This window comes from Gorilla gorilla, chromosome 4 (genome assembly GCF_029281585.2).
Source record: "Gorilla gorilla gorilla isolate KB3781 chromosome 4, NHGRI_mGorGor1-v2.1_pri, whole genome shotgun sequence".
NCBI lineage: Eukaryota > Metazoa > Chordata > Mammalia > Primates > Hominidae > Gorilla > Gorilla gorilla.
Window position 1 is genome coordinate 10,265,144 of NC_073228.2, and position 13,856 is coordinate 10,278,999.

The 13,856-nt window shown below is 54.7% G+C and overlaps 1 protein-coding gene across 2 annotated transcripts; it reads right to left on the minus strand.

Annotated features, from left to right (window-relative positions):
- Nucleotides 1-6,539: 6,539 nt before the first annotated feature.
- On the minus strand, nt 6,540-13,832 carry CCDC137 (coiled-coil domain containing 137). Of its 2 annotated transcripts, XR_002005831.4 has the most exons (7): nt 13,633-13,832; nt 12,666-12,799; nt 10,054-10,282; nt 8,679-8,761; nt 8,350-8,429; nt 7,301-8,011; nt 6,540-6,912 (listed from the first exon to the last, which is right to left on the minus strand). XR_002005831.4 is itself a non-coding variant. In XM_019026448.3 (6 exons), exons 1-6 carry the CDS (start codon nt 13,764-13,766, stop codon nt 7,802-7,804), a joined length of 870 nt encoding a protein of 289 aa, XP_018881993.2. In that variant the 5' UTR covers nt 13,767-13,831; the 3' UTR covers nt 6,540-7,801. The 2 variants fall into 2 exon arrangements, 1 of the variants encoding a protein (XP_018881993.2); XM_019026448.3 differs by having other exon boundaries at nt 6,540-8,011; nt 13,633-13,831.
- Between the last annotated feature and the right edge of the window lie 24 nt (nt 13,833-13,856).

The following is a 13,856-nucleotide window of genomic DNA, read 5'->3' on the forward strand; positions in this document are numbered from 1 at the left end:
TTGACTTTGGTTCTCAGCCATGGCCACTTGTGGGAGTGTTGATTGACGGTCAGTGTCCTGCAGCTGCCAAAACAACAGAAATTTGCTCTCTTAGTTCCGGAGGCCAGAGTCCAAAGCTGGGCTTTCACCAGGGTAGTTTCCTTCTGGAGGCTCCGAGGGAGCATCCGTGCCTTGCCCGCGTGTGGCTGCGGTGCTCCTCGGCGCGCCTGGGCTGTGGCCTGCAAAGCCTTTTTCCGCCTCCACCTTCACGCAGCTTCTCTCCTGTGCCTCTGTGTTCTCTTACAAGGACATCTGTCGCTGGAAATCCAGGATGATTCCTCATTACATCTGCAAATGCCCTATTTTCCAAACAAGGTCACTCTTGCTTGTTCCAGGGGTTATAATTTGGACACACCTTTTGGGGGCCGTCATTTGACTACAACGATTGAATAAGAAACCCTATAGTCCTGAGAATAGATGTGAATTTTCTACAGATGTTTTCCCAGCTGGCAGCCTAGGCTCCTTCGGTCACGGAAGGAGCCTCGCACCCACCACCCTCCTCCATGGCACAAACCTGCTGCACTTTGCTTGTGGGGAAATGGGTCTTTATTCCCGTGTAGGGCTGTGTGCGATGCCTGGGAAAAGCTCGCAGCACGGCGTGTGCTTCAGGGTGGCTCGGGCTCCAGTCTCCGCTTTCCAGTGTGTCATGGGCTCTCAACTGTACACAGCCTGTGCCCTGTTGGATGCCACCTTTTTTTTTTTTTGAGACAGAGTCTCACTCTCGCCCAGGCTGGAGTGTAGTGGTGCAATCTCAGCGACTCACTGCAACCTCTGCCACCCAGGTTCAAGCAATTCTTCTGCCTCAGCCTCCTGAGTAGCTGGGATTACAGGTGCCTGCCACCGCACCCGGCTAAATTTTGTATTTTTAGTAGAGATGGTTTCATCATCTTGGCCAGGCTGGTCTTGAACTCCTGACCTCGTGATCACCTGCCTCGGCCTCCCAAAGTGCTGGGATTACAGGCGTGAGCCACTGCGCCTGGCCTGGATGCCACCTTCTTAGACACCACATGAATCCCCATGCACTGCTCCCCCTGCCCCTTACCACCACCAAACAGCTACTAGACACCTGAGGTCTCTGTCCTGTTAGTACCATGGGGCGGAAAGATACAATACCTTTTTTCACCCATAAGGGTGACAGCCAACACACCTAACAAACTACAGGTGAGCAAGAGAAAAGCATTAACAAATTTACTTAATTATTTGAGGCAAGCTCTCACTCTGTCTCCGAGACTGGAGCACAGTGGTGGGATCACAGCTCACTGCAGCCTCAACCTCCCAAGCTCAGTCAATCCTCCCACCTCAGCCTCCTGGTTAGCTGGGATTACAGGCATGCACCACCACACCTAGCTAATTTTTTGTATTTTTGGTAGAAATGGGGTCTTGCTGTGTTGCCCAGGCTGGTCTTGAACTCCTTGCCTCAATTGATCCTTCCGCTTCAGCCTCCCAAAATGCTGGGATTACAGACATGAGCCACCATGCCCGGCCTAAAAGCATAGCAAATGTATTAGTTTTACATGACAGCCGGGCACGATTGCTCACACCTGTAATCCTAACACTTTGGGCGGCCAAGATGGGCAGATCGCTTGAGGCCAGAAGTTTGAGACCAGCCTGAGCAACATGGTGAAACCCCTTCTCGACTAAAAATACAAAAATTAACCCGTCATGGTGGCGCCTGCCTGTAATTCCAGCTACTTGGGAGGTTGAGGCAGGAGACTCGCTTCAACCCAGAAGGTGGAGGTTGCAGTGAGCTGAGATCACGCACTGCACTCCAGCCTGGGTGACAGATTGAGACTCCATCTAAAAAAAAATAAGTAAATAAAGTTTTACATGACGCAGGAGCCTTCAGCAATAAAGACCCAGGGAAAACCTTTATTAATTACTTTATTTTTGAGATGGGAGTCTTGATCTGTCACCCAGGCTGGAGTGTAGTGGCACAATCTTTGCTCACTGTAACCTCTGCCTCCCAGGTTCAAGCAATTCTGCTGCCTCAGCCTCCCAAGTAGCTGGGATTACATGTGTGTGCCACCACGCCCAGCTAATTTTAGTATTTTTAGTACAGACAGGGTTTCACCATGTTGGCCAAGCTGGTCATGAAGTCTTGACCTCAGGTGATGCGCCCACCTCGGCCTCCCAAAGTGCTGAGATTACAGGCGTGAGACACCGTGCCCGGCGTGAAAACCTTTATTCTTATATTTAGGTTTGACGAGTGAACAGGCATGCAGAAATGTGGTTGGACACACAGGCTCTGGCCTAACGTCCGTCTAACTGGTGATGGACACAGTGGGGAAACCCAGCAAGGCCACTGTGCACAATTCCCCTTCCCCTGGGGATAGGGCAGGACCCCTCGGGAATGAGGGTCTTCCAGGGAGGAGGGAGTGACCTTGCTAGGTTTTATGGCTGGCTTTGGGAGAGAGGAGTTCTAGTTTCTATGACCTGCTGTGGGGAAAAAGAATTGTGGTTTCTGGGACTCACTTTGTGGCAGAAAAGTGGGCAGGAACCAGGAGGGAAGGACAAAGACCTGGCTGCTGAGGCCTTCCAGTCTCCTCTGGGTCAGAGTAGTCTGCATGCCAAGGTGCCATACTTTGGGGTTTAATGAGCCCTGACAGCAGGTCCTTGCAGATTTCACAGGCAACTTGTGATCCCAGTAATTGGGTTTCAGTCTGCCAATTTCAGAGGACTTTAGCAAAGCCTGGTTGAAATGGCCAAGTGTCAGCCGGGCACGGTGGCTCACGCCTATAATCCCAGCACTTTTGGAGGCCGAGGCAGGCAGATCATGAGTTCAGGAGATCGAGACCTGGCTAACACGGTGAAACCCTGTCTCTACTAAAAATACAAAAAAATTAGCTGGGCGTGGTGGCGGGCGCCTGTAGTCCCAGCTACTCGGGAGGCTGAGGCAGGAGAATGGCATGAACCTGGGAGGTGGAGCTTGCAGTGAACCGAGATGGTGCCACTGCACTCCAGCCTGGGCTACAGAGCGAGACTCCGTCTCAAAAAAAAAAAAAAAAAGGAAAAGAAATACCCACTGTGACTTTTGCTGTGAGGCATGAAAATATAGGGAGGTGGGAGCCTGAGGTGCCTGTGGCCACCCGGCTGGAGGCGGGTGGGCTGCGCTTCTCAGCTTGCTTGGAGGAACGTTCCTTTAGTTGGGAGGGAGTGCCATTCCTGAAGCAATCCTTGGGCTGGACATGCTGATCCTGAATGAGTCCTAAGAGTACAGGTTTCCCAATACCCGGAGAAAACAGCAAGCCTGTGTTCCCAGCCAGCACTGGTGGCAGCTGGGTTCCAGGCAGGTGGAGCCGACGTGGTCTGGAGCTGGCAGCCACACTCTGGCACCCCTTAGGTGGTTTTCAAGAGTGGGTTCCAGCCAGGGAGCCCTACGCAGGCATGACATGGTGCCACGGGAGGACGGTCTCGGGGTGGGTGAATAAGGACACTCCTTGCCTGCTCCTGACAGGCCGTGCACTGCAGGCCACTTTCAATAACCCACTTTCCCAAAACCATCAGGTCCCCACTTCGCTGGCACACGGTGTCAATTGGGGTGTCCTGTGGAGTGGGTGAGGGGTGCTGGGGACTCCCCTGGCCTTATCACCCAGACCCCCACCCAACCTTAAGAGTCCCTGCAACTCAGCGGCTGTTCTGGGGTGTAGGGACCAGCCCCACAGGGTCAGTGGGTCTCTCCCCATGTGCAGAGATGAGAGAGTGTAGAAATAAAGACACAAGACAGAGGTAAAAGACAGCTGGGCCTGGGGGACCACTACCACCAAGTTGTGGAGACCAGTAGCGGCCCCAAATGCCAGGTTGCACTGATATTTATTGGATACAAGACAAAGGGTCAGGGTAAGGACAGTGAGCCATCTCCAATGATAGGTAAGGTCACGTGTGTCACGTGTCCACTGGACAGGGGGCCCTTCCCTGCCTGGCAGCCAAGGCAGAGAGAGAGAGGAGAAGGAGAGAAACAGCTTACATTATTAGTTCTGCTTATCAGAGACTTTTAGTACTTTCACTAATTTGCTACTGCTATCTAGAAGGCAGAGCCAGGTGTACAGGATGGAACGTGAAGGCAGACTGGGAGTGTGACCACTGAAGCACAGCAGCACAGGGAGACGGTTAGGCCTCCAGATAACTGCGGGGATGAGCCTGACTGATGTCAGGCCCTCCACAGGAGGTGGAGGAGTAGAGTCCTCTCTAAGCTCCCCGGGGGAAAGGGAGACTCCCTTTCCGGGTCTGCTAAGTAGCAGGTGTTTTTCCTTGACACTAACGCTACCACTAGACCACGGTCCGCCTGGCAACAGGCGTCTTCCCAGACCCTGGTGTTACCGCTAGACCAAGGAGCCCTCTGGTGGCCCTGTCTGGGCATGACAGAAGGCTCACACTCTTGTCTTCTGGTCACTCCTCACTATGTCCCCTCAGCTCCTATCTCTCTGTGGCCTGGTTTTTCCTAGATTATGATTATATAGCGAGGATTAATATTGGAATAAAGAGTAATTGCTACAAACTAATGATTAATGATATTCATATATAATCATATCTAAGATCTATGTCTGGTATAACTATTCTTCTATTATACTGGAACAGCTTGTGTCCTCAGTCTCTTGCCTTGGCACCTGGGTGGCTTGCCGCCCACATGGGGCCAGGCACGCCGGACCCCCCTCGGTGCACATGCCAGAGCCCAACTCACTCCTGAGTCTGGGGAAATTGATGCTGCCGAGGACACCACTGTTCTCAGAGTCGTCTCTGCTTGTGGACTCTTCTCAGCGCAGATGTAGCACCTGGATAGGAATTTTTTTTCTTTTCTGTTTTAGAGATGGGGGTCTTGCTCTGTTACAGCCCAGGCTGGAGTGCAGAGGCACAATCACGGCTCACAGGCCCAGATGGTGCAGCGGCCAGGAGAGGTACTCCTCACTTCCCAGACGGTGGGGCGGCCTTGACCTCTCAGGTTTGAGTGAACCTCCCATTTCAGCCTCCCGAGTAGCTGGGACCACAGGCATGGTGCCACCACAGCTGGCCTGAATTTCCTTTAACAGTTTGGAGTTCCCATCAAACTAAACGCTAATCAAAGGATAGCATTATACGGTATGTGAAATTATAACATTAATATTTTTTTCTTAAAAAAAAATCACATCAATAAATGTGTGATAGGTTGGCTGGGAGAAAATCTGGCTAGTCTGGGAAAATTCTTTGTAGGAAAGTTTACAACTAGGGTGCTGCGAGACCTGTGTGTACAAGTAGGTGACCCATCTGGGATCACTGGTTTTGTCAGCACCCCGATTTTGTGCAAATTCAGTTTTCCCTTTATATGGAGAGACCAGCGTTGCCCCATGGAGAGTAGAAGGCCCGGGGAGGTCCATCCATGGCCTTCGCCTCTTAAACATTGACCCTGACATGCCCACATCACCTCCTCCTGAAGATTCCAGAAGTAAAGGATAAGTAAGAAAAGCAGGACGGCACTTTGGGAGGCAGAGGCGGGCGGCTCACCTGAGGTCAAGAGTTCGAGACCAGCCTGACCAACATGGAGAAACCCCGTGTCTACTAAAAAATACCAAATTAGCCAGGCATGGTAGTGCATGCCTGTAATCCCAGCTACTTGGGAGGCTGAGACAGGAGAATCGCTTGAACCTGGGAGGCAGAGGTTGTGGTGAGCCAAGATTGTGCCATTGCACTCCAGCCTGGGCAACGAGAGCAAAACTCCATTAAAAAAAAAAAAAAGAAAAGTAGGAGGGGTGAGCTGGTCTCTCCTGGAACCCCAGCACTGAGGGAAGCCAAGGCAGGCTAATCTTGAGCCCAGGACTTGGAGATCAGCGTGCCACTGCACTCCTGCCAAGGTGACAGCAAGACCCTGCCTCAGAAAAAAAAAAAAAAAAAAAAAAAAAAGCCAAGTACAGTGGCTCATGCCTGTAACCCCAGCACTTTGGGAGGCCAAAGCAGGCAGATCCCTTGAGTCCATAAGTTCGACACCAGCCTGGGCAACGTGGCGAAACCCCATCTATACAAAAAGCGCAAAAAATTATTTGGGTGTGTTGGTGAGCACCTGTTGTCCCAAGTACTTGGGAGGCTGAGGTGGGAGGATTGCCTGAGCCCGACAACTTGCTGCAGTGTGCTTATGCCACTGTACCCCAGCCTGGGCAACAAAGAGGCCCTAAAAACCACCAGGGGTTTCCCTTCCAGCAGCTGAAACCTGAGAATCATGGATGCAGTGGAGAGCATCAGCGCTTTCCCAGCCCTGTGGGATCCCTTTGCTTAGCCATACACGGGCCGATACTGACACCCAAAACCAAAGGCACTGAGCGAGTGGGAGTGCCACCCGCTGCCATCCCAGCCCTTTGCCAGGGAAAGGCCACCCCCTTCCAGCTGCTGCTTGTGATCTGGGGCTGAGTTCTGGCTGCTGCAAAAACAACATCCCAACGCGAGGGCTGGGGCCGCCGGGTCCATCACAAGGTGGGAAACATGCCCATAAGAGGAAAACAGCCCTGACTTTAAATATATATTCTCCAATTTAAAACTTTTAACTAAAAAGTAAACTTTAATGTCAAAAGTGCAAACTTGGGGAAGGCAGAAAACATCACACACAAGGCTGTCACTTCACACTTGGAAGGTTGCACAGCGGCTGGGCAGATGGGCTTCTCACTTCCTAGATGGGGTGGCCGGGCAGAAGCGCTCCTCACTTGCCAGATGGGGTGGCGGCCAGGCAGAGGTGCTCCTCACTTTCCACACGGTGTGGGGGCTGGGCAGAGGTGCTTCTCAGTTCCCAGATGGTGCTGGGCTGTCGGACTCCATTGCTGGATGTGTGACTTGGGTTTAAGCCTCTCCCTTCTGCTCTCATCTGGAAATGCTGACAGCCTGGGCATTTCCTCCTCTGGCACTGGAGACTGAAGCCTGGCAAGGCCCTGCCCTCAGCAGGAACTCCCCCTGGGCCCCACTCTGTGACCCCGAGCCCAAGACAGGAATTTCCTTTACCTTCTTCCAGCCACTTTGGGCCTCCCAGCTCCCTCAGAGCCCTGTTAGGTAGGTGACAACTCTGTTCCCACTGTTTTTTTTTTTTTCGTGTATTTTTAGTAGAGGTGCGGTTTCACCATGTTGGCCAGGCTGGTTCGAACTCCTGACCTCAGGTGATCCACTCGCCTCGGCTGCCCAAACTGCTGGCATTACAGGTGTGAGCCACCGCGCCCGGCCCCCGGTTCCCACCTTCTTAAGTGTATGTGTTGTCATCATGTTTCACCCCAACCAAACCTTGGGTGGGCAGCCTCTGCAGGGGACCACTCACAGCTGGCCTGTAGTCACGGTCCCCTGCAGAGCCCTTCCCGGTGGTCCAGATGTGCCCAGTGGCCGTGTCCCGATGCGTCGTCCCTGCCCGTGGCCTGCTCTGCCTGATGTGCACTGTACACTTGGCTCTGCTGACTCCCGGGGGCCTCCGTCACACACTGAGCCAGCCTCATCAGTTGTCTCGCTAGTTGGTGCTCAGGGACAGGGATCCAGCCCTTCCTAAGGTCCACCTGGGCTGAGACTCAGAATGGACGTTCAAAACAAAGAGATGGAACTGTGAGTGACACCGGGCCCCACGGGCCGTCTGTCAACCAGGCCTTGGCCCTAGTCCGTCGGGCACTCACCCCCTGCAAGATGTGGACCCACTAGTGCCCAACGTGTGAACAAGTAGCTGGAGGCCTCACCCCACACTGCTGGCATGGCCTGCCTCTCTCCTACCCAGGTGTAGCAGCTCCTAGTGCCAGTTTCCCCAGAGCGTGGCCAGGCCCCAGGTGTCTCTCCATCACAGCTGCGGCTCTGGCTTCTTCCGGGAAGTGAGGTGGGGTCGCTCCCCGTGCAGCCGCTGCTGCCGCTGCTTCAACGCTCTGTAGGCCTGCACGGCCCGCTCTCTCTCCTCCTCCACAATCCGCTGGCGGGCCAGGGAGGCGGTCAGAGGCTGGGACACACCACCGGGGCTCAGAAGCATCCTCAGCATCTGCGATCTCCTGCCAGGCTGAGGGAGAGAGGGGAGGGTGAGGCACAGGCTGGGAAAGGAGGGGACGCAACAGAAAGCCTCACAGCTTCAACAGCTCTCCCGTCAGCGAGAACGCTGCACTCTCAGGCCACACACCAGACAGCGCACACGTTGGCTGAGGGTTTTTTTTTTCTTGACACAGGATCTCCTTATGTTGTCCAGGCTGGTATCAACTCCTGGGCTCAAGCAATCCGCCTGCCTTGGCGTCCCAATGTGCTGGGATTACAGGTGTGACCCACCGTGTCCAGCCTGTCCAAGGCTTCTGTTCCCTGGCAGCACTGGGGAACAAACTCAAGTTGTCCCCATGCCCCACTTACCTGGTCCTTGCTTACGCTCCACTGGGGCCTGGCAGTCAGCTCTGGGGGCTGCAGGACAACCTCACCAAACTTCACTGTGTCTGGAGGAGCAGAATACAACTGAGGACTGCTGCCCACAGCCACTGCACCCCTGACACCCAGAGCCACCACCCGCCCACCTCCCTCCCATAGGGCTGGGACAGAACACCAACTCATCCAGTGGTCTAATGGCTGTGGACCCCAGGGGAAACCACAGGTGCCCAGTGCAGCCAGGGCTGGTGGGGAACAGAAGGCCTGCGCCCAGGCCCCACCCGGACCACTGCTGACACCATTGCTTTGGGAAGAGCTACCTCGGAGCAACTCCTGCTCCAGCCTGTCTGCCGCCTTTTCCTCCTTTTTCCGTCGGATTTTATCTAGTCGCCGCTTCTGGAACCTGGGGAAGAAAGCACATGTCACTCAGATTCCTAAATTCTCTTTCCACCCAGGGAGGAGGCAGAGGCCGCCCCATCCACAAGGGATCCCCTGTGGCAGAGCAGGGACCCAAGAACAGGTGGCTGCCTCCAAGTCCCCGCTCCCCTTACCACCCCAAAACCCACAGCTGCCCACCAAAGAAGGCTCTGACCCCAACAGGCCCCTCACAGGTCCCCCAGTGGTTCTCAGCTGGGGACGGCTATCTGCCAGGGAATATGTGACAATGTGTGCAGACACGTGGGCAAGGGCTACTGGCACCTTGTGCATGAAGGCTGGGAATGCTGCCAAAGACCACCCAACAGAGACTCATCCAGCCCATCCGGTGCTGCTGTGTCTAAAGGGCCTAACAAGTATCATATATCACGTCTCCTTCAATGTGAATCTGGAAGCTTCACCTTCAGCGACAGCTCTGGAGATCACCGTGGCACCAGGCTGTATCTGGGCCACGTTCTCTGTGATGAACTTTCATTGGCTAAGGTAACTATAAGTAATAAAACAATCCAGAAACAGGGAATCTACAGAGCTGAAAGCAACCTCTCAAACCTTCAAAGCTTTTTTTTTTTTCTTTTTTTTGAGATGGAGTCTCGCTCTGTCACCAGGCTGGAGTGCAGCGGCACGATCTCAGCTCACTGCAACCTCTGCCTCCCGGATTCAAGCGATTCCGCTGCCTCAGGCTCCCAAGTAGCTGGAATTACAGGCATGCACCACCATGCCCGGCTAATTTTTTTTTTTTTTTGTATTTTATTAGAGACGAGGTTTCACCGTGTTGGCTAGGATGGTCTCGAGCTCCTGACCTCGTGATCCACCTGCCTCAGCCTCCCAGAGTGCTGGGATTACAGGCGTGAGCCACTGTACTCGGCCAAAGCTTTTAGAGAATGAGGAAGGTGTAGTCTCTTGGAGGAGAGACATTCTGTTCTAATGGAAACAGAAACCCCGGGCACGTCACCCTCAGACCGACCCCCTCAGGGCTGATTCCCACAGGGCTAGGGCTTTCTGGTGCTTTTCCTGTGAAAGCAAGGACCAAGCGAGGTCTCTGCAGAGTTCCCAGGTTCCGCAGCCTCCTGGAGGCCACACCCTCACTGGCTCCCAGCTGGATGCTCGGACTCGCCAACTCCCAGAGCTCTGCCTTGGTCTCCCTGAATCCAGGCTGCCCCATGGCTATGAAACAGGGTCCCTGCAGAGGCCCGTCATGGGAACCCAATGTCTTCGCTCCGGCTCCGAGGGCAGACCCCTCCCCCTCCCGCCTCCACTCACGCTTTTTTTGCTTTTTTCTGCTCAGACTTCTCCTTGGGAGCTGCCTGCACCTCTGGCTGCCGGATGGCCTGGTTCTTGCTGAGGAACAGCACGTGCTGGGCCTCTTGCTGCATGCGCTGGATATAGGCCCCGTCGGACTCCCCCTTCCTCTGTTTGAACTTGGGGACTGCGATGTCGGGCTCCTCTCCCTTTGCTTCCTTCTCCAATGTCTTTCTGAAGGTCACCTGGGCTGAGGACAAAGGGAGGCCTCAGAGGAGGCAGGAGGCAGACAGTGGCAGGCAGGTGGCCCATGCTCATTTCCCTTCCCAAAGCCACAGGAAGGGAAGACCAGGCTGGCTGGAAGCACCCCAACGACAGCAGCTGAAGAGGATGTAGAATGTCCGGCCCCGCATCCCCGGCGACGCGACTCCCCAGCCCAGTGGCACCTGTCACAGATGTCCACTGCAGCACAGCTGAAAAAGGAAAGCAGAAACAACCTAATGTCCACCCCTAGGTGGCTGGTTGAATGAATTCTCCTCTGATCGCCCACAGACTCCATTGCACAGCTGCTGAAGGAAGCCCAGTGGAGCTACACAGAGAAACGTGGGCAGACCTGCCGGCGCAGTGGCTCACGCCTGTAATCCCAGCACTTTGGGAGGCCGAGATGGGCAGATCACGAGGTCAGGAGATTCAGACCATCCTGGCTAACACGGTGAAACCCTGTCTCTACTAAAACTACACAAAAAAATTAGCTGGGCATGGTGGCGGGCGCCTGTAGTCCCAGCTACTCGGGAGGCTGAGGCAGGAGAATGGCGTGAACCCAGGAGGCGGAGCTTGCAGTGAGCCGAGATCGCGCCACTGCACTCTAGCCTGGGCGACTGAGCGAGACTCCATCTCAAAAAAAAAAAAAAAAGAAACGTGGGCAGACCTAAGATATCCACTGGAACGCAAGCGCAGGACCCCGGGCGAGTGTAGGACACAGGAGGTGGACAGTGCCAGGCAGGTGGTTGTGTTCATAACTATGTGAAGACATGCATATTGCCAGGCATGGTGGTTCACACCTGTAATCCCAGCACTTTGGGAGGCTGAGGTGGGCGGATCACCTGAGGCCAGAGTTCGAAACCAGACTGGCCAACATGGCAAAACCCAGCCTTTACTAAAAATACAAAAACGAGCCGAGCATGGTGGCACAGGCCTGTAATCCCAGCTACTGGGGGTGCTGAGGCACAAGACTTGCTTGAACCTGGAAGGTGGAGGTTGCAGTGAGCCGACATTCTGTCTCCAAAAAAAAAAAGGCCAGGCACAGTGGCTCACACCTGTAATCCCAGCACTTTGGGAGGCTGAGGTGGGGAAATCACTTGAGGTCAGGAGTTCAAAACCAGCCTGGCCAACATGGTGAAACCTCATCTCTACTAAAAATACAAAAATTAGCTGGGCTTGGTGGCGTGTGCCTGTAATCTCAGCTACTCGGGAGGCTGAGGCAGGAGAATTGCTGGAACTGGAACTGGGACAGGGGAGGCAGAGGTAGCAGTGAGCTGAGATTGTGCCACTGCACTCTAGCCTGGGCTACAGAGCGAGACTGTCTCAAAAAAAAAAAAAAAAAAAAAAAAAAACACACACACACAAAATTAGCCGGGTGTGGTGATGCGTTACCTGTAATCCCAGCTACTCAGGTGGCTGAGGCAGGAGAACTGCTTAAACCCAGGAGGTGGAGGTTGCAGTGAGCCCAGATCACGCCACTGCACTCCAGCCTGGGCGAGAAAGCAAGACTCCATCTCAATAAATAAATAAACAAACAAACAAACAAAGGTGCCAATTCAGTGCAGCATGGTTCAGAACGTGCCATGTGCTACCCAGGCCAATGCGCCTCCTCCCTGCACCTTCCTCACCTCTATCTCACTATCCCTTTGGCAGCCATATAACCCCCAACAAGAAGCCTACAGTTTATACACAAATTATAAAACAGCTTTGCTGTAAAACCAGTGCCACGTTTGGGAAGAGAAATGTGTCTATAAGCAAAATATACACACAGTGGACTCCGTTTCCCAACGTGCCCAGAGTGTTACCTCTGGGTTGCAGCGGTGGACATGTGGACACCCTACCCAGACTTGGGGGAGGAAGGCAGACTTCTCAGAGGGGCCTGATCGAATTTCCTCCTTCGGCTCCTGACTCCACCCACTTCTCTCTACCATTGCTTCAGCACTCTTGTCCTAAGAATCATGGCTTCTCCCTGGCAGTAGCCCCGCCAGCTGCCAGGTCCACTCTCCCTCACTCCATCACCGCTCGGTGACCTTTTTTTTGCTTAGAGTAAACATGAATTGGCCATGCCCTGCTAAAAACTCTGATGAATCTTCGCTACTTTTGGGGAGAAAAAAACGCCGCTCCTTATCATGGATCCTGAGGCCCCATAACGGGTCCTCCCCGCCCACCCCACAGCCTCCTTCCAAGCCTCGTCTGGAACCACAGCGCCACCCGCTGCCAGCCACTGCTTTAGCTTTGGCCACGCTCCCCCACCTTCTGAGCACCGGGTCTTGGCATATTTCCTCTGCCTGAAACGTTCTGAAGTATTTGGGCGATTGGGCGGGTTGAGACACACAAAGCTTCACTGCCGCCCAGTATGGGCCTGCACACACCTGCTTTCTTCCTCTTCTTGTTACTTATCGGGTTTTTCATCTCTTGGCGGCTCCTCATAATCTCCCGGAGCCGGAAAGGGATCTCCTGTTCGTCCTGGTTCTTGGGCTTGCAGTTCACTTTCTTCTTCTCTTTGCTGGGAGGAAGAACACGGGGGTGAGACCCGTCCCAAGTAAAGCACAAGCAGAATCAATAAGAGAAGCAATAGTTGGGTCTGGCAATAGAATCTACATGGGCTGGCCGGGCTTGGTGGCTCACGCCTGTAATCGCTGCACTTTGGGAGGCCGAGATGGGCGGATCACGAGGTCAGGAGATCGAGACCATCCTGGCTAACACGGTGAAACCCCGTCTCTACTAAAAATACAAAAAATTTGCCGGGCGTGGTGGCGGGCGCGGTGGCGGGCGCCTGTAGTCCCAGCTACTCGGGAGGCTGAGGCAGGAGAATGGCGTGAACCTGGGAGGCGGAGCTTGCAGTGAGCCAAGATCGCGCCACTGCACTCCACACTCCAGCCTGGGCGACAGAGTGAGACTCCGTCTCAAAAAAAAAAAAAAATCTATCTATACAGGGGCCACATCTGGCTTCTGTGGTGCGAGCCAGTCCAGCAGTCCAGGGAGCAGGGATATTTCCTCTCGGTCTCACTCAGTGGCTGTCCCTGAACCGCTTCCTCACGGGACGCGAGGCCGAAAGGCACTCCGAAAGCCCAGGAGGCCTTTCCGCCCTGACCTCGTCCAGAACCGCAAAGACGGGACACTGGGACGCGGGAAAGGCAAAACCAAGGACTCGCTCGCGCCTCCATTCATTCAACCGATCCTGGCGGAGCGTGGGCCGCGGGCACAGACAGAGGAGGGCACTGAGCCCGACCTGGGGAAGGGGTCCGAGCGAACGCTCCCTAGGGGGTCCCGGGCGGAGCCTTCAAGGCGTCCCCTTCTCTGGGGAAGTGTGGCGGCCTCGCGGGGCAGCGCAGTCACCTGCGAAGACCGGGCCACGGGGCTGGGCGCTGCTTCCCCAGCGGCTGCACTTGCTGCCGCCCCCGCGCTCGCCGGGGACTCCCAGGACCCGCCTGCACCCTGGACACCGCTGCTCCGCGACCAGCTCCCGCCATCTCCACGCCGGGAGGTTCCCTAGCGAAGTCACTTCCGCCTTCCTGCACGGTTCCGCCCCACCGATCGGCACTTCCGCTTCCTGCGCTCAG

Excerpts from the sequence above, each read along its gene's own strand:
- CCDC137 (XM_019026448.3), bottom strand. The coding sequence starts at position 13,766 with ATGGCGGGAGCTGGTCGCGGAGCAGCGGTGTCCAGGGTGCAGGCGGGT. Across the intron at positions 10,283-12,665 it reads CAAGAAGAGGAAGAAAGCAG|CCCAGGTGACCTTCAGAAAG; the intron begins GTGTGTGCAGGC and ends CTTTGTCCTCAG. Across the intron at positions 8,762-10,053 it reads CAGAAAAAAGCAAAAAAAGC|GTTCCAGAAGCGGCGACTAG; the intron begins GTGAGTGGAGGC and ends TTTCTTCCCCAG.